The sequence below is a fragment of the Drosophila nasuta genome, chromosome 3 (genome assembly GCF_023558535.2).
Source record: "Drosophila nasuta strain 15112-1781.00 chromosome 3, ASM2355853v1, whole genome shotgun sequence".
Lineage (NCBI taxonomy): Eukaryota > Metazoa > Arthropoda > Insecta > Diptera > Drosophilidae > Drosophila > Drosophila nasuta.
The window spans coordinates 29,954,858-29,975,979 of record NC_083457.1 but is presented as its reverse complement, the minus strand read 5'-3'; the positions used below and the strand labels follow the sequence as shown (position 1 = coordinate 29,975,979).

Below are 21,122 nucleotides of genomic sequence, written 5' to 3'. Positions count from 1 at the left end.
ATGCACACCGTTCCAATTAAACGCAACACGCACACATCAATTTCTGAGTAACTAAAAACGCAGCAGGGCCAAGCAATTGCTGCCTGCTCCCTCGCACAGTCCCGCTCACTCACTCACTCAGTCTTATCCAATGTTTTATCGTTGAACAGCAGAGTGGTGGAAGGGGAAGTGGAAGAGGAGGGAAAGAGGCACAGTGTGCTGTTGGGTATCAAAGTCCCGAAATTTGTTATTTATGCACAGTTTGTGTGAAATGCTAATAAATTTTAATGGAATTTTAAAAACATGCTTTATGGCCTGGTTCGCGGCATGCTGCGAGAGGACTACATAACATAAATATAAATCTTGACCAGGCCAACTACCTTAACTTGACCAATATCGTCTGCCTTTCCACCGCGACTCTTCTTTATAATTCTCTGTTGCTTTTTTATGTGGTAGCGCAAAATAATCTTGGCTACCGTATGAATGATTTGTTATTAATTGTGGGTGAAGGCGTCGCGTTGTTGCTCACTTTACGACTTTCTACGAGTCGATAAACCAGATTCCAAATTAGCCAAAGCCTTATATAACTACGAGAATACACATGTGTGTGAGTGTATGTGTGCGTGTGTGTGTGTGAGGCTGGTCCTGGCAACGACCGAAGCTGCCAAAGCGTTGACCGTTCTGATTGAATGATTTCACTGATCGAGACAAAACATGTTAAAGATCGTGATCGCTGTGGCTGCCAGGCTATGGCTAAGGCTAAGGCTATGGTTGTTGCCGTGGTTGTTGCTGTTGCTGTGGCTGTTGCTGTGGCTAAGCGGCAGGCTGTTGTCTTTATAGATACACAACACGGCAGCCAGCAACAGGCAAAAAATAAAAACGGAATGCCGATAAAAGAGTTTTGCGACTGGACACAAGGCACAAGTTGATGCAGCAGGTCGACACGAGACAGGAGACAACCCAACAGACAACAGGCAATAGGCAAGGGGCAAGTGGCAGGGAGAGCGGGCAACTGGCGACAGAGCTAATGCTTTGGCTTTGGCTTGAGCTGCATGCAACGGCAGCAAAATGCTGCTGATAAAAATAACTTGCCACAAAACTTCTTCGTTTTTTTTTCTTTTTTTTTTTTGTTTTGAGCCGTGCGGAAAAGCACAAGAATGATGAGCCAGCAACAGCAACACGAATTATGTGATCGTTCCAGCATCTCTCATGGATGGAAGAAGCATCTCTCGGTGCACAAGACACACACAGAGAGTGTTGTGGGTTTGCCTGCGTGCAAGAGTAACCCAAAACCAGTTGATGATAGAGCAAAAAAAATACAAAATAAATACAAAAAAAAGTAAAGAGAGAAATAAGAAGGCTGTAGAAAACAAAGGCCCCCAAAGTGAAAGAAACCGAGCCCAAAAACAAAACAATGGCAGCAATCGCTTAGTTCCCCTCCCTCCACTCTCTTCGCCCACACTGTTGCCCTTTTTCTTGTTCTCTAAGCATAAACAATAAATTTTCACATAACTACACAAACAAAATAATTGCAATTTGCATAGCAACCACGATCAACAACAATCAACCATCAAGATCAGTTTCCCCATTGCGTGAGTTCATCGCAGCATTTAGAATTAAGATTGTCCTAGTTGCCTGCGCGCTTTGGGGGAGAAAAATGCTATTCACTTAGTCAGAAAGTTGTTTCAAACAATTAAAATGTTGGCGATGCAGAAAGTTGGCCACAACAATTAAGCCAAACAAACCAACGAGACATTGGATTAATTTAAATAGAGAAGCAAAGATGTTTTATTTTGATTTGCTTAGATTACTGAATGAAGCTTGATCTGTTGTCTGAGAAAAGATTTCAAATAAAAGTGCCACTCATTAATGCTTACTACTAAATAGGAATACTAAAAGTTTCTAAAGTTAAACTAAATTTAAAGTTAATAAATAAAATAACTAATTAGTTTAGGCGCTCATATAGCTTTTGGTACCAATTTGCAAGCAAAAAGAGAGTTTTCTTTTTTGGCATTATTACCACTTTTGAAGATATAAACATGAAACTTTGTACATAAGTTACATATGTACTTATAAAATAAAAATATAATTTCAGATTTATTTGTTTTTTCCAATTGGATCACGCCTTTTTACAACATTCTAAATAATAGAGCCATTAATTTAGGTTATTTATAGCATTTTCTTTTATTTTTGATATCTGAGCATTACATATCAAATGTAAAATAAATAATGCTTAAGTAAATAAAATGAGTAAAATAAATACTTAACTAAAATAGATTATAATTCAATTTGAATAGATGAATGTATTACTTTAATAAAGATAGCCTAGACTTAGTTACTTACTTTATTAAAAATTTACATTGCCATAATGTTGTCATACTGTCTTTCAAATTTTAATTGCATATTAAAATCCTTAAAAAAATGTCAATATTTCAACTTAGTCAAATATGTAAATGCATTTACAAATATTTTCAATAACAAAGCGTTTACTTTGTCAAACAGTTGTAAAACACAAGTCAACAATTTTAAATGGCATTTAACATGCATAAAAAACACTGAGTTATTTACAAATGTTGTGGCTAATGAAGTGAAGCCATACAAATAATTGACAATCTAAACAATATATATTTCTTCAACATTTGCGATTTCCTGTTGCGATAAATACAGCTGCAGCTTTAGGCAACGCAACAATCGTTATCTTGTTATCATGGTAAATTCAACTTCAGGCTATGTCTTTAACTAATATTGCTTATTACGCTTGTAGTAAAAACAACTGTAAATTGCCAGCCTCAAACTTTCTTGGCTGCTGCTGTTAGACAAGTGCAAGGTGTGTGTGACTGTGTATAATTAGCCAATTGCAGTGGCTGCTGAAATGCTGCAATGCTGCAATCTAATCGACAGTTTGGCCAGCACTTTGCAGTGAAAACAAGGCAGAAAAACTTTCATTCAATTTCAACATCAATATCGATATCGACGACCGTCAATACGACGACGACAACAACAACAACAACAGCCGCAACAACAACGGCAACGACAACAAATCAAGCAAATGGAGTTTTATGCAAAACCAAAAGTCGCCACGCTTCACGAGGCGGCGACAAACATGGGACCGAGAGACACTCAACCACTTGACCAGTGGAGAGAATCGAACGACCAGCCAGAGTCGCTGACAAGCACAACAACGACAAGAGCAACAAGAGCAGCAACAACAACAACTGAACGACAACACGGATGACACAAACGACACGTCAATCTTACCCACTGCCCACATGCGGCATGCAACATGGAACAGGATTTTCCAATTCGAGTCGTTGCCGCGACAAATTAAGCTGGAAAAATGCAAGTACAACTGCAACAACAACAACGGCAACAGCAGAAAAACAACAAGTTGAGCCACATTATGCGTATTTAGAACTCGTTGTACTTCTCGTTAATTAGCACTAAAATAAGTGAGACTGGCGAGACCCTTGAACGCTGCACGTTGCACGTTGCATGCATCATGTTGGCTTGCCATTTGTTTTGATCGCCATCTCGCAGTGCGATCCTTTCAGTTTCTACGAAATCGGCGACATCTTTAGCAGAGTCAAATAAGGCGACAAGGCTGACGCAACATGTTGTTAATGTCCGTTAAGGCAGCTGACAGACGCCCAATCAATTGATAGCTCCATGTTGTGCATCCCAAGTGGGCATCAAAGGTTCATAGAACTCAAAAAAACAACAACAACAAAATCATCTGCGGATCGATCAATTTAGCGAATTCATAACATCAATTTGACTGGGCTTTTGGGCAGCCTTCAATCGGTTTGATGTTGCCCATCGATCAATTGATTTGTGTCGCAATCTGCAGTGAAAACAGTCTGTCATAAAATGTCAATTAGCTGATCAAAATCAGCGTATTTTCTACTTCAATTTATGGCCATCGGCAATTTACGTATTTGTAGAATCAATGCCACAAGGCAATAGTCAAACTTAAACTGAAAGAAACACAATCCACAATGACAAGATCAAGATGCTGCGCCTACTTTGTGTGGTACTTTATGTAACGATCAGCCTTTCAAACGTTTTCCGCTTTTGAATTGCAAATGAAAATGTTGCTGCTTGCTGCTTGCAACCACAACAATGGCACACGCGATCATCTTCTTTTTTTGTTTCAGCTCTCCAACAAATGATGCTGTCTCTTCGTGTATGTAGGTGCTGCTCCTTGGAATTCATTCCTCTTTCCCTGCGTATGCTAATTTTTATGTCAAAACATCGATCACAGCTCCAAGAATCTACAAGAGTAAAAACCTGATAGCTAGAGTGAGGCAGATAGATTGCTACATTAAACTGCTCCACACGTTTTTAAGTCATCGCCTGAAAGTAGGCAACACTTTTTGCGCGCGCCACCAACTAGACAGGCAATTTGGCAACCGCTCAACTCGCGCCTAAATTGAACTGTCAGTTATAGTTTTTTTCTATCTCGTTTTTTTGTAGCCTCCCTCTGGCGTGTAATTTATTGACGTATTGGCAGTGCTTTCACACGGATTTCACAACGATTTTAGAACGATTTTAGGCGAGCGTGTGAACGTCAACAGCAGGCAGCTATGCGAGGACAGGCAGATGGGTAACCAGGCAACGCGCCAGAACTGTCTCCTTCGCTGCCTGCCCCCACTTAATATGCAAATAGAATGAAACAAAAGCCGCCTCACTATGGCGGCGGCACATGTGCGTTTTAAAAGCGGATTTCCAAAATTGCCGCACACACAACTCGCGTTATTTTCCTCGTTCTTTCTGCTTTTTTTTACGAGCATCGCAGTTGTGGCGTGGGGAGCGGAAATTTATTGTGTGACACGCCTGCGAGAATAGTTTTAGAGAGTGCGTTTTATGACGCTGACTTTGGTGTTGTGCCCCAAACTGTGAAATGTGTTAATGTGCGAGATTCGCATGGCGACTTTTTGCCGCGGAAATTTAAGTTAAAGCAGCCGCCTAAAAGTATGCAACGTTAGCTAGCTGCAGACTTAGGATTCCGGGGGCGTGGTCCACTCACTCACGCAAAGTTAACAATTGCAAAGTGTAAAATGTGTTAAGCCAACTGAAATGGGGGAAAACGAAAGCTGAACCCATCTCCCCACCTCCCTCCTCCTCTAGGTCCTGCACTTGAAGCTTAGCAACTTTTGTTGCTGCCCTGCGACTTAGTTTTGCTTTGATGGATGTAAAGCCCCATTGTGTTGTGTGAGTGTATGTGCGTAAGTGTGTGTGAGTGTGTGTGACCAAGCATGTGTGAGCGTGTGTCTGTGTTTTCTTGTTGGATTTATTTGTGGCAACACAAAGATTTTTTAATGGCATCTTTTGTAGCTATTTTTTATACCACTCCAAAAAAAAGAGAAGAAAGAAGAAAAATAAGAAAAGCCATTTCATAAGTACTCATGTGTGTGTGCGTGGGTGTGTGTTGATGTGTGCCTGGGTTGAACACTTGATATGGGTGCAGACAAGGGTGGGTGGTTGGAGAACTCTTTTAAGCACAAATAAACTTGCCACATTGTTGCCCTTTCATTCTGTCGCCACCCCGCTGGCATCTCGGGCGGGGACTTGGCGATTTCATCAGAACCTCCGGGAAGAAGCAAGTGCGAGGAGTGTGCACTCAAGCAAGGTGTTTGCCTGTTAAATTATATAACAATGCAATGAACTGTAAAATACGCAGCTAAGTGCTGCTGCTTAGTGCGCGCAGCTCTCTCAAAGCTGCCACTGCAAAATGCCATAAATGGACACAACTCACACACACACACTACTCAGGAGGTTGAGCGAGGGTGGCTGTCACAAAGCCATTATATGGCTTAATTATGATGCAGGTAAAAAGTGACGCAAAACTGCTCAGAAATGGAGCTGGAATTCAAAGAAATTGTGCACATTTTGTTGGCTGCACACAATTGCTGTCGCCGTTTATTAATGGCAAGTTATTACGTGAAATGTTAGCTATTGTATGAATTAAATTTGACAGGACTCATCAAGAATTCTAGTCTTATTTTTAAAGTGGACTACTCAAAATATAGAAAATAGTTTTAATTTTACTACTATTAATATATAATGGCAATAATAATAACAAAATATATTAATGTAATTGAGAAACTTACGTGCCATGGGACTTCTTAAGCTTGATTAGGACATTTCACATTTTAGCTCCTCTCAGAAAATTAAAACGCTTAACAGAATGAAAACGTAATAATATATGTAAAAAAATCTATTTCAGTTTGATTAATTGTATCAAACAGCAGTGGAAGTATTCAACAACTGGGGAGTAATTATGAATTGTGCATGATATCATTTGTCTTCCGGTTGATGAATCGCAGAGCACGTCAACATTTGCCACTAATGTCAAGGTCGACCACTCCTCAAAGCTTAACACGCTCCTTCAAAACATAGAAAGGAATTCTACCAAACCACGCCACAAAATTGTGTTAAATAATGAAAAACTAAATTTCACATTTAGATAAAGCAAATGTGAAAATTATGCAGTGCCTGAGCCTAATTTATAAAACAAACAGCAAAGCAAACACACACATATATACTTATATATGTATACCGCTGTACACTTACGTGAGTTTTAAATGTAGGCTAAATATGAATTACCGAAAAAATAGTGCGTAGTTAATTAAAACATAATGAGCATTTAACATGCAGCCAAGCAGCCGGAGTCTAAAAATCAATTAAAGCATAGCATACTTTCGGGCTGCGTGCGTAAGTGTGTGTGTGCGCGCTTATGGGCTGCTCCATAAAAAGTAGCTCATACTCAGATACTTTGTGGTAAATGCTTTAATGTGTGATAGCAAACGAAGGACGTAAGCAGTCGCAATTTAAATTCAAATCGAAATGAAATGACTTTACTTAGATCTACTTATGTAAAAGATACTTATGAGGGGAAGCATGCTCTGGGGGATGCCCCCAATTGTCCCCCTAGAAGTCTGTGGCAAACACCCTGCCTGACTGCCTGGTCTCCCCCTTAATTTAAAGATTACTTTTCCGCTGCTTGCGCTGCTCTCCTCCTTCCTCAGTCCAGTATTCTGTTTGCGTTCAATTGTTTTTATCAGTTTACATTTAAAAACAAAACAGTAACAAAACAAAAAAAAAAAAAAAGAGAAGGGAATACGACAAACAAATAAAAGCCATAATGGTTTTTTTTTCGAATGCTCGCAGAGATTTAGCTGTGATTTAGCCAGCAATCGCTGGAAAACACATAAACTTTTTGCCTCTTTGCTTTCATTTTATTGGCATTGCTTTTAGGGGTTTTCCCTCAAACTCTGTTAACTCTCTGTTCGAGGGGGGAGAGTGGGAAGATGCTGAGCTTTGTTTGTATTTGCTTCGATTTGTTTCAGCAAGGGATTGGAAACGAGCTTAGACGGAGGCAAGTGCAAAGCCTTCAATATAATTGAAACTTTGCTCATTAAATGTTTTCAATGGAATCGCAATGAAAGCCTTGAATATAAAAAGGGTAGATTTAAAATGTGGTTTGCGACAGTAATATTAAAGAACGGGAGACAGATATTTGCAACATATCGATTAAGTTTAAAATGTTGTTGAAAGCATCCCATATTCAATTCCTCTCTCCGCTTGGCTGTTATTTTTGCATGCCAACGACAGGCGATAGAAGTTGGGCTCCCATTACTCATCTTGGTCTTGGGGATATTTGTCTATGGGTTGCCAAGTAAGACGTTTGCATTACACGCGTGTATGTCTGCAGTCATGAAATATAATGAATGATGTCAGGAGCTTGTCAAGAACACATGCGTCTGTCTGTCTTTCTTTCTGTGTGCTGAGGTGCACATGAGTCTGCTATGACTCCGGTGTAACTGTCAATGTGGCGTTTGGACCGTCAGTCAGCGCCCTTAAAAGTAGACAATGATAATGATTGCTGTGCTGCTGCTGCTGCATCATGGCGGAGAGAAAACTTCCCTCTAACTGTAACTGTTACCGTTACACGGTACGCTCTTGCAAGCATCTGACGGATGAGACAATTTGTCATTCGCTGTTGCAGACGCGACACGGCACAAGTCTCAATTCAACATTTCTGCCACTTGCTGACAATGGCAACCAACTATGTAGTGGAGGGAACACAAAAAAGTTACCCTCAGCTTATGCCCCATGTGTGGGACGCCTCATTGATTGGGCGTGCGCCACACAGGTCGCAGCTGTTGCAGAAAAGTAATAATAATGCCCAAGCAACTACGAGGACAACAACAATAAAACTCAAGTGCGGAAATGCAAATAGCTGCGAGACTTCTTTGGCGGCTTTAAAGCGGCTTTAATAACTGCCCAAATAGCTACAGGCGCAAGGCGCAGTCCCTGGACAGCCACAAAGGCGATTATATCAGAGAGAACGCGGAGAGAGTCCTGAATAATTATAAAATTTCAGAGCACAACAAAACGCACACAGTTACATATGCACACGCACGACATTCATAAAATTGTATAAAAATGTAATGGCATTTAAGTGGCCGTTGGCGTCGCTTTCCTTTTTTATTTGTTGCTGCGAATAGCAAGGCACAATTAATATTATGGCGTGGCACCAAAAGTTGATGTGCCACCTCAGACCACTTGCAACACTTGTGAGAGCGAGACAGGGAGGGAAGAGTGGGACATGCCCGACGGCGCGGCAGGAAGCACTTAGCGTCGCAACATGCAAAATGAAAAATTGTGCTGCCTGCTTTTATTTTTCGGTGGGGCGGAGCGCACAGCCATTGAACTTGTAAAGCCCTGCAAACAAGGCACACAAAATAAAATGAAGCATAAATAAAAAATACTAAAAATTCATAAGTGCTTGCCATAATTCATGACCTGCTGCCCTGTCCAATTACTGTGTCCATGAAATTGCCTTTGTTCGTTTGGGGGCACTAAACTTGTGTTATCAGACGACGCGTTTATCAGAGCTGCAACTGCCAGATATACTACTATATAGTCGAGGCATGCATATGGCTGGTTTGAGTTGCGACATTCTAATTGAGCTAATTCCGTTGAATTCAAGTCGCGAAAGCTGCGAGTTTTCAAGCTTATGCAAATAAATATGGCAAACGTACGTGACCAAGTGCGTAATATGGAAAAAGTTGAGCTTCAACAGCTCCAGCAGCTCCGAACAACAGCCAAGTCATCATTACGCTGTGCGAATTTCAAATGAATGTCAGCCAAAGGACACACACACACACACAGACAGAGACAAGGCACACAGCCAGAGACATGTAGGCGACAACATTTGAATTCCTAAGCAGACAAACATCGTTCACTTGCTGTCTCCCACTCTCTCTCTCTCGCTTTCTGGGTGTTTGTCTGGCAAAAGTAAAAGTTTTCATTTAATTTCACAATTTATTTTAATTTGCAGCAAGTGAATGACGTTGCTGTCGTTCAATTAGTGCAAACGCAAAGGCTGCTAAAAATAATATAGCATACAATTAGGCGAAGCATTCACAAAGTATATGCGTGTGCGCGTGTGTGTGTGGGTGTGTAGTCCAGTGTTGACGCTTGACGACAATTCCCCAGCTGTGCATGCATCATGGCAATGCAAAAGTCTTCCACTACGCATGGCAACACGGTGCGTATGATTGATGCGGATGTGCCACTGCGGTGTGCCGGGCAGACGACGCAAATGTAATTTGTGCGACTCTTTGGGGAACCAAAGTTCGAAAGCGACTTTGACTGATGAACTTTGCATAGTAGTGTGGCAAGAACTTGAAGCTTAAAGCTACTTAAAGGCCAACTTATGGAAGACCGGAGACAGTCGAGTCAGCGCATCGATCTTCATTTCGGTTCGCATGGAATTCAATCAAGTTTTTCCATTTGCTGGCAAATTGAAAACATATGTTCCACACACACACATACACACATGCACACTCATATACTGCGACGACAAGTTAAAACAAACGCCGCCATAAAACAAACATACTTCATGCCCAAGGAAACAAGAACAGGAACTGAAACAGGCAGCAGCAAACACGGAAAGAAAAGCTACTTAAAAATGTTGCACACGTACAGCCAATTGTGAGCTGGGCCAAAGAAAAGCAGCCCCAAGACTATCACACACACACATGTACACACACATGAACAGAGTCAACAACTTTGCCGACAACTCCCCAGAGCCTGGGAGTCCAAGACCCACAGCCAGGTCGGTTTGTTATGGCCTTGGCTTTGGCAGCATCGTCGTCATCATCATGATGACGATGATGAGTCTCATCAGCAGCAACATGTCTAAGGCGTTTTTGCTGTCCCTCCAATCATTCACACACACACGCTCAAGCACTACTAAATTTCACGCAATCACGACTGCACATGGAGTTTTCCTTGTTGTTGTTTTTCCTCGGCGTCGTCGACAGCCTAATAAAATATTTAGTTGGTGCTCATTGACAAGTTTGCAGACACTGACAAGGTCCTCAGCTCCTCAGTTGTGGCTTCTGTGGTCTCTTTATGCTCGTGTCTGACATTTGTGGCAGGTGTCGCTCACTCGCTTAGCCCAAATCATTTACATGCTGCCAGGATTTTCTTTCATTTACGACCCACACAATCAATTCTATTAAACGCACATCAAAATGCTCGAGCTTACCTCGCGGCGCGCGGAAATGATGAAAAATGCAAAACCAATATTTAAAATGCCATCAAATCAAACAAAGTGCAACAATGTGTGACTCTGGGTTAAATGATAGGGGCAAAAATATTCAAAATACTCAAGGGGAATGAGGGAGGCGAAGCGAGCTGCGCATAAACAACGTTTAATATCTCATCAAGTGTTACGCTTTACGACTACTTAAAAACACATAAAAAATGCCAAACAAAATCAACGATGAAAGCCATAAATTCTTGTGAATAGAAATGAAAAGCCACTGAGCGCTGTTCGGGCCAGAAAAACGAAAGCAAATGTAAAAGCGAAATGGTGAAAACCCAGCGACAGCAGCAACAACCACATTCCACAACCCACACAGCGAACAGATTTAATGATGCAGCATGATTTGCGCATAAAAAAAGAATGGCACAGACAGGACTAGCATCAGCAGCAGCAACAACAGCAGCAGCAGCAGGACGAGCACCAGAAACAGGATAAAGCAGGACTTCGACGCCAACTGAGTCTGAGACTGACAGCAACTGGTAACGGGTAACTGGGCGCTGTCTTGCTTTGATAAACTGCACTTTCTCACACATACAACAACAGCAATATACACACACAGATACACACACAGGGTCTGTCGCTTTAGTTGCGCATAAAATGTTAAAGGCGTTTATATAAAAGCCAGCAACAACTGCTTGCCAAACGAAAGTTACGAGCGAACGGGTGAATAAACCTTATGTTACACATACACATACACATTTATGTAACACTGGGAGAAAACCTCGAGAGTTCACAATTTGTCCCTGTGAAAAATTTGGTAGTATTCATATATTTATTTCGGTAATAAGTTTTAATTTTACACAACGCAAGTCAACAACAATTCTTCTTTATTTATAAACATTTGAAGTGATTTTCATGTTGACCGTGGTTAAATAGTTAAAGAAATGTAATGTGTATTTGATTAACCGGTCTAATGTAACCAAATTTTTTTAATAAATTGAATTTTTCTTTGCAAATATAGAAACATAAGATTAATGTGGATGTTGCAAATAGGTTTTTAAAATGAAAAACGAACGATTTCATCATCAGCAAGAAATTTAGCAGCGTGTTTCCTGACTCATCGAGCCATTTATAAAAACTGCACTGTATTTGAATAGAGAAACTTAAAAACGCTTTTTAATATTATCAAGTGGCAAGAAACACTGTAGAAATCAATTCCTTTTGTAAATCATTTGCCAGGAATCTTGCAGTCACAAAGATTAGGAAAATAGAAAAACAAATACTAATAAAAAATAATAATAAATTCGGTTTTATCTAGCTCAATTCACATATTTCTATGAATACTTTAATCTTCATTTGCTTATTTCTAGATATGAAAGTGCATTACAATTAAACATTTCATTGGATATATTGCATAAGATCAAGACTATACTTTCATAAACTATACCAAATTCTCTTTAAATGTAAAGTAAAAGCTTGTCAAAGCAATTGGCTTTTTATTAACATCCCACGTTATGTTCATTAAATATTCGCCAGTAGGAAAGTTATGGGGTAAAAGAGTGTGCCTAAGGTAGAATCCTTTAACGATCGTGTGGCCCTAATTTTGTAAATTGAAATTATCAATAAGAATTCATTTTAATTTAAAAATATAACTCATTATCTTACTTACTGTATAGGGACAGGAATGGTTAAAGTTGGAAAATTCTTTGAATAGATTGTATGCTATTGCTACAAGTGGATTATAAGACTTTTTCAGGAATCGGCAAACATCCACATCAGTATTAAGTATCCAAGGCTTATATCCATTTGCCTTTTTGAATGATTCAGCTTTAGCTCTGACTTCATTCGCACTGATAAGAAGTGTTGCATTGAAATTAAATGCCGTTACATTACGACTAACAGCTTTCAGACGACATTGGTTTATAATATACCGCGATTCATCCAAACTTTTACAGACTACATTGGAAAATTTGAATTCAACTGCCTCCTGAAAAGGTAATAATATTAGGTATTTTCACTAGTATAAACTTACATCAGTTAACGTACATAAAAAGTCAGTTGATAGGTTGTCCAAGTATAAAATACCACAAGCACAATAGAAGGGACTTTCATGGTGACTGCTCATAAAATGAGCTTCAAACATTCCGCTTGATTTATTTTAATAATACATGTATTATAATAATGTATTTGAATTGAATTGAGATGCTATCAGTGTTTTTTGTTTGTATATATTTTTTATTCGCTGCCCATAGGGTAGAAGCTTATTATAACTTTGTTGCTCAAGAAAAAGCAAATTTAAGAATATATACTCTTTATAAAGTATATATATTCTTGATCAGCGTTTCCGTCCTATTTTTCTTTTTTTGAAGATGAGTAGCAGTTATCTCAGCACACTCAACTGTACCTTTCTTACATATACTTAATACTCAAATACTTAATACTACTATTAACAATACATGATATTATCTTCATACCTGGTGTTGGTTGGTTTTTAAATAAAACATAGGACTGCATCGATTACCTACATTACGATCATAACCAATACGAGTAATAGAGAATCACTTAAATTACTTTGAGATGATTCGGGGCTTTGATTATATGTAGCATAACCTTAATTACAAGATTTAACATTGTCAATCGATCACAAAACTTTTTGTCGTATGTTGAAATGGGTGTTAACAAATTTATTATATTACAAATCCTCTATATAAGTGAAATATATTTTAGTTATAAATTGTGGTCGTTTATCAAAAAACCATATAAGCGATAATAAGTAATCGCCAGATGGGATAGCATGCGGCAGAAACGTCCATCTTAGGTAAAATCCATCGATTATTTGAGGACCCTAAAATTGTCATTGTATTGTGCTATTGGTATTGGGTAAAAGTCACACAAAATACTTACCATATAAGGACACGAGTGATTAAAGTTGGTAAATTCCTTAAACAGATTGAAAACAATTTTCGCAAATAGATTGTACTCTGACTTGACAAATCGGCACACGTCAAGATAAAAGTTAAAGAGCCAAGGCTTGTATCCATTCGCTTTTTTAAACATTTGGACTTGTATTCCAATATGGTTGGCTGGGTGTAAAACTGTACTGTTCAGATTCATTGTATTTACAGTTCGGTTTACAGCTTTTAGCCGACATTTGTGTATAACAAACCAAGACTCGTTGTAGCTCTCACAAATTACGTTCGTGAATTTAAATTCAATTGCTTCCTGTGAAAAATATTAATTAATTCAAAATTTATTAGATAACTTACCATTTTCCTTACATTGTGGGATAGCCTGAAAGCTATCCATAGATAGAGAACTCCGAAAATAATAATTGTGGTGCGCATTTTAACTACTGGCAAATAAACTGAGGGTACTCAATCCAAGTCTATATATAACACTTAATAACGACATTTAACTCTTAAAAGCTTTTTCTGCTTCAATAGACTTCACTTTTTAATATCAAACCACTTAATTTGTACTCAACCGACTGTTGATCTACAAAAATAAAGTACTCATACAAATATTTCTATTGTATATATGTAACATATATGATATCCAAAAGATGGATATTTATTTACGATTTGTAAATAATCACTTCTTAATAATTAAATATACCGTATTTTGTGATAAATATATTATATCATTTTATATTATATTGGCTCATCCAAATTCATTTACTATTGAATTCAAGTACCGCAACATAAATTAAAGATTCTTAAATATATATAAAAATAAAAATATATAACATATTATAAATATTTGTATTTTTTATTTAATTTTTAAGTTTACAAATCTTCCATATAAATGAAATATAATTTCGTTATAAATTGTGGTCTATTGTCAAAATACCATGTCATGGATAATAAGTAATTGCCAGATGAAATTGCATGCGGCAATGAATTCGGCCTCAGGTAAAATCCTTCGACTATTTGATGACCCTGTTAATAACCATTGTATTGTTTTTGCAATCACAAGCATATATTAATACCCTGTCCCAATAATTAACAAACATAAGTTGCTATTAAGTTATTCATAAAATTGTATTGGTTCAGGGTATAATTCACGTAAAATACTTGCCACATAGGGACAGGAATGGTTAAAGTTGGAGAACTCCTTAAAAAGGCCGAAAACAATTTTTGCAAAAGGATTATACTGTGTCTTGACAAACCTGCACGCACCAAGATGGATATTAAATAGCCAAGGCTTGTACCCATTAGCCCTTTTAAACATTTGCATACAAATTTGCAAATTTTGCATACAAACATAACTGTTCGATTTACAGCTTTAAGCCGACATTTGTGTATAACGAACCAAGACTCGTTGTAGCTCTCACAAATTGCGTTCGTGAATTTAAATTCAATTGCTTCCTGTAAAAAAATATTAATTAATTCAAAATTTATTGAGTAACTTGCCATTTTCCTTACATTGTAGGATAGCCTGAAAGCTATCCATAGATAAAAAACTCCGAAAATAATAATTGTGGTGCGCATTTTAACTACTGGCAAATAAACTGAGCGTATTCAATCCAAGTCTATATATAACACTTAATAATGACATTTAATTCTTTAAAGCTTTTTCTGCTTCAAAAGACTTCACATTTTAATATCAAAGCGCTTAATTTGTACTCAAACGACTGTTGATCTACAAAAATGAAGTACTCATACATATATTTCTATTATATATATATGATATCCAAAAGATGGATATTTATTTACGATTTACAGAAAAGTATCTGACATCTTTATTAAAAAAAATAAATTCGTTGTGCTTATCGCTACAATTTTTTATTTGTCAGTTGTGCAATCGGAACTTCAAATAATTGATCAATATTTCAGATGGATAGTATCATTCAGATGCTAATGGCAGTAGATATGTATTTCAAATTGCAATACTATTTATCTCTGAGCACTAAAGGTTCTACAAAATAATCACACCTTAATAATTTAAAAAACTGTATTCTGTGATAAATATATTATATAATTTTATATTATATTGGCTCATTCGAATTCATTTACTACAGACTTTTATATATTCTTAAATATATATAAATTCTAAAAATATAAAACCTATTATGTATATATTTTTATTTCTTTTATTTTTAGCTTACAAGTCTTCCATATAAATAAAATATATTTTAGTTATAAATTGTGGTCGTTTATCAAAAAACCATATAAGCGATAATAAGTAATCGCCAGATGGGATAGTATGCGGCAGAAACGTCCATCTTAGGTAAAATCCATCGATTATTTGAGGACCCTAAAAATTGTCATTGTATTGTGCTATTGGTATTGGGTAAAAGTCACACAAAATACTTACCATATAAGGACACGAGTGATTAAAGTTGGTAAATTCCTTAAACAGATTGAAAACAATTTTTGCGAAAGGATTATACTGTGTCTTCACAAATCGGCAGACATCAAGATGGAAGTTAAATAGCCAAGGCTTGTATCCATTCGCTTTTTTTAACATTTGGACTTGTATTCCAATGTGGTTGGCTGGATGTAAAACTGTACTGTTCACATTCATTGTATTAACAGTTCGGTTTACAGCTTTTAGCCGACATTTGTGTATAACAAACCAAGACTCATTGTAGCTCTGACAAATTACATTCGTGAATTTAAATTCAATTGCTTCCTGTGAAAAATATTAATTAATTCAAAATTTATTAGATAACTTACCATTTTCCTTACATTGTGGGATAGCCTGAAAGCTATCCATAGATAGAGAATTCCAAAAATAATAATTGTGGTGCGCATTCTAACTACTGGCGAATAAACTGAGGGTACTCAATCCAAGTCTATATATAACACTTAATAATGACATTTAATTCTTAAAAGCTTTTTCTGCTTCAATAGACTTCACTTTTTAATATCAAAGCACTTAATTTGTACTCAACCGAATATTGATCTACAAAAATGAATTAGTCATACAAATATTTCTATTGTATATATATGATATCCAAAATAAACTGACATCTTTATTTCAAAATAAATTCGTTGTGCTTATCGCTACAATTTTTTATTTGTCAGTTGTGCAATCGGAACTTCAAACAATTGATCTCAGATGCTAATGGCAGTAGATATGTATTTCAATGTATTTCTATATGTATCTTTGATCACTAAAGGTTATACAAATAGTCACATCTTAATAATTCAACAAACCGTATTCTGTGATAAATATATTATATAATTTTATATTATATTGGCTCATTCGAATTCATTTACTATTGACTTTTAAGTATTCTTAAATATATATAAATTCTAAAAATATAAAACCTATTGTGTATATATTTTTATTTTTTTTATTTAATTTTTTAGCTTACAAGTCTTCCATATAAACGAAATATATTTTCGTTATAAATTGTGGTCTTTTGTCAAAATGCCATGTCATGGATAATAAGTAATCGCCAGATGGAATGGCATGCGGCAATGATTTCTGCCTCAGGTAAAATCCTTCGACTATTTGATGACCCTGTTAATAACCATTGTATTGTTTTTGCAATCACAAGCATATATTAATACCCTGTACCAATAATTAACAAACATAAGTTGCTATTGAGTTATTCATAAAATTGTATTGGTGCAGGGTATAATTCACGTAAAATACTTGCCACATAGGGACAGGAATGGTTAATGTTGGAAAACTCCTTAAAAAGGCCGAAAACAATTTTTGCAAAAGGATTATACTGTGTCTTGACAAACCTGCACGCATCAAGATGGATATTAAATAGCCAAGGCTTGTACCCATTAGCCCTTTTAAACATTTGCAGTTGTACTCCAATACGATAAGCTGGATGTAAAATTGTACCATTTACATTCATTGTATTAACTGTTCGATTTACAGCTTTTAGCCGACATTTGTGTATAACGAACCAAGATTCGTTGTAGCTCTCACAAATTGCGTTCGTGAATTTAAATACAATTGCTTCCTGTGAAAGAATATTAATTAATTCAAAATTTATTGAGTAACTTACAATTTTCCTTACATTGTAGGATAGCCTGAAAGCTATCCATAGATAGAGAACTCCGAAAATAATAATTGTGGTGCGCATTTTAACTACTGGCGAATAAACTGAGGGTACTGAATCCAAGTCTTTATATAACACTTAATAATGACATTTAATTCTTAAAAGCTTTTTCTGCTTCAATAGACTTCACTTTTTAATATCAACGCACTTAATTTGTACTCAAACGACTGTTGATCTACAAAAATGAAGTACTCATACATATATTTCTATTGTATATATATGATATCCAAAAGATGGATATTTATTTAAGATTTACAGAAAAGTATCTGACATCTTTATTAAAAAAATAAATTCGTTGAGCTTTTCGCTACAATTTTTTATCTGCTACTTGTGCAATTTGAACTTCAAATAATTGATCAATATTTCAGATGGATAGTATTATTCAGATGCTGCTGGCAGTAGATATGTATGTATTTCAAATTGCAATACTATTTATCTCTGAGCACTAAAGGTTCTACAAATAATCACATCTTAATAATTCAACAAACCGTATTCTGTGATAAATACATTATATAATTTTATATTATATTGGCTCATTCAAATTCATTTACTATTGACTTTTAAGTATTCTTAAATATATATAAATTCTAAAAATATAAAACATATTATAAATATTTGTATTTTTTATTTAATTTTTAAGTTTACAAATCTTCCATATAAATGAAATATAATTTCGTTATAAATTGTGGTCTTTTATCAAAATGCCATGTCATGGATAATAAGTAATTGCCAGATGGAATTGCATGCGGCAATAATTTCGCCCTCAGGTAAAATCCTTCGACTATTTGATGACCCTGTTAATAACCATTGTATTGTATTTGCAATCATAAGCATATATTAATACCCTGTACCAATAATTAACAAACATAAGTTGCTATTGAGTTATTCATAAAATTGTATTGGTTCAGGGTATGGTTTACGCAAAATACTTGCCACATAGGGACAGGAATGGTTAAAGTTGGTAAACTCCTTAAAAAGACCGAAAACAACTTTTGCAAAAGGATTATACTGTGACTTGACAAACCTGCACACATCAAGATGGATATTAAACAGCCAAGGCTTGTACCCATTAGCCCTTTTAAACATTTGCAGTTGTACTCCAATACGATAGGCTGGATGTAAAACTGTACCATTTAAATTCATTGTATTAACTGAGCGATTTACAGCTTTTAGCCGACATTTGTGTATAATGAACCAAGACTCGTTGTAGCTTTCACAAATTGCGTTCGTAAATTTAAATTCAATTGCTTCCTGTAAAAAATAATAATTAGTTCAAAATTTATTGAGTTACCTACCATTTTACTTACGTTGTAGGATAGCCTGAAAGCTATCCATAGATAGAGAACTCCAAAAATAATAATTGTGCTGCGCATTTTAACTACTTGCGAATAAACTGTGGCGACTCAATCCAATTCTATATATATAACTTAATAAATAATTGATACTCTTAAAAGCTTTTTCTGCATCAATAGACCTCATTTTTTAATGTGAAAAAATTAATATGTATTTAACCGAACGTTGATCCAAACAAAAATATGGTTTAGGTTTTCATGTTTATCTTTAAATTTGTTGATAAGCAATTTTATCAGCCAGTCGAGCGCATTTTTCTTATCGCTGCAAATGTGTATTTGTTATTTATATCGAGCCAAATCACTTACATTTATAGATATTGTGTACTTTTATATTCTATGTTGTAGAAATCCAAGATTACAATATTTTGCTAGCATGAAATAAATTGGCAAAAATGAGTTATCACAAATATAATCAATCAGCATTCAATTCACTTATCAATACAGATCCCAATGATTAAATGGGAAATACCTTGTACTTGAATTACTATTGCTTCCGCGGGGAGGCATTGGGAAATAATGATGTGATTAAAAGACATTGTCCAAAACTTGACGTTAAGATAATATTATACGAATATGAAATTAATATAAACTTATGTATGCCCTTCTATAAATTCAGTAAAACCTTTTAACGAAAATAGTAATGTTTGTATATTGAATTTAAGCATGTTTAATAAAACTCTTACCTAGCCAACGTATATTTCATATAATTATTATTATTTTTGATAACTCTATAATCCAAAAAATGTTACTTTTGTGCTCTCTAAAAAACAGAGAGAGAGCACAAAATTTTACTGTGTAGTAAACTTTTCTGCTCTCTCTGTTTTGTATAACATATCATGAGAGTGGAGATAGCTCAACAGCTTAGAGGTAGCCAATCAAAAAAGTGAGGGATAGTTATTTGTATTCACTAGATACTTTCTACAAATTTTAAATGACTTTTCAAATTTCTTTCTTTTTTTGTATAATAGACAATTTCAGATTATAATATGACAGGTATTCTCGAACGAGAATCTTTTACGTCCTATCTGAGTTTTATACAGCCACACGGGTGCCAGTCAACTTTTGTTGAACTTTTGAAGCTGCTCAACAATATGATAGACTGGATGTAACACTGAACAATTTAAATGCAATGTGTTTACTGTCCGATTCCCAGCTTTAAGCCGGGAAACCATGATTTAGTGTAACTCTCACATTTTAAGTTAGAGAATTTAAAAACAAGAGCTTTTTTAGAAAGAATATTCATTAGTTAAAATTTAGTTTATTACGTACTTCCGTATTTACATTGTAAGATAGGTTGAAAGCTATCCCCAGATTAAGCGTTCCAAAAAGAATCAGAGTGTTGCGCATTTTAACTTTTGGCTACAAAAATGTGCGGAGTCAATCCAAGTCTATATAAAAAATTTAATAAATATTTGATACTTTTAAAATCAAGCTTTTTCTGAATCAATAGATCTCAGCTGTTACTATGGAAACAATTAATATGTATTCAACCGAACGTTGATATATACAAAAATATTGTTTATGAAACATAAGTTTAGCCCTATTTGGAGATTTGGAGGTTTTATATATTTTTAAATGTATCCATAATTAAAAAAAAAAATTACAAATATTTACAGTAAACCATCATATCAGTCAGTCGAGCTCATTTCGCTTATCGCTGAAATGTGTATTGGTTATTTGTATGTAGTCATGTATGTGTACTTTCTTATTTTATATAGTAGAAATGGAAAATTGCAACATTTTGCTTGCATGAAATGAATTGGCAAAAATGTGTTATCACAAATATAATCAATTAGCCTTCAATTCACTTATTACTTCATGTCCACAACAATGATTAACTGAAAAATACCCTGTTTTTGAATTGCTATCGCTACCACTAAGTGGCATTGTGAAAAATTGAAACGATTGAATGACATTGTCCATAACTTGACGATAAGATAATCAGTATACGAATATGAAATTAATAAAAAAATCATATTTAGGCCCTTCTATGAATTCAATGAAACCTCTTTAAGAAACTGGTAATGGGTGTATACTGAATTCTAGCATATTCATTGAAACCCTTACCTATCCAAAGAATATTTAATAAGCACGTGCTGCATTTCATCAGCCAAATTATTATCAGTTGGTTGATAACTTTATAATCGCACAAATATTACCGTGTCGAAAACTTTTGTGCTCTCTCTGTTTTTTATATCACGAG

The 21,122-nt window shown here is 35.8% G+C and overlaps 3 protein-coding genes across 3 annotated transcripts; all 3 read right to left on the bottom strand.

Annotated features, from left to right (window-relative positions):
• Window positions 1–13,232: 13,232 nt before the first annotated feature.
• LOC132788155 (uncharacterized) lies at window positions 13,233–13,884 on the bottom strand. The gene is made up of 3 exons (XM_060795486.1): window positions 13,819–13,884; window positions 13,445–13,762; window positions 13,233–13,385 (listed from the first exon to the last, which is right to left on the bottom strand). The coding sequence occupies exons 1-3, from the start codon at window positions 13,882–13,884 to the stop codon at window positions 13,233–13,235; spliced, it is 537 nt and encodes a 178-aa protein (XP_060651469.1).
• A 1,759-nt stretch (window positions 13,885–15,643) lies between these two features.
• LOC132793924 (uncharacterized) lies at window positions 15,644–16,296 on the bottom strand. Its single transcript, XM_060804085.1, has 3 exons — window positions 16,231–16,296; window positions 15,857–16,174; window positions 15,644–15,796 (listed from the first exon to the last, which is right to left on the bottom strand). The coding sequence occupies exons 1-3, from the start codon at window positions 16,294–16,296 to the stop codon at window positions 15,644–15,646; spliced, it is 537 nt and encodes a 178-aa protein (XP_060660068.1).
• Window positions 16,297–16,858: 562 nt separating this feature from the next.
• LOC132788154 (uncharacterized) lies at window positions 16,859–17,591 on the bottom strand. The gene is made up of 2 exons (XM_060795485.1): window positions 17,151–17,591; window positions 16,859–17,011 (listed from the first exon to the last, which is right to left on the bottom strand). Exons 1-2 carry the CDS (start codon window positions 17,589–17,591, stop codon window positions 16,859–16,861), a joined length of 594 nt encoding a protein of 197 aa, XP_060651468.1.
• Between the last annotated feature and the right edge of the window lie 3,531 nt (window positions 17,592–21,122).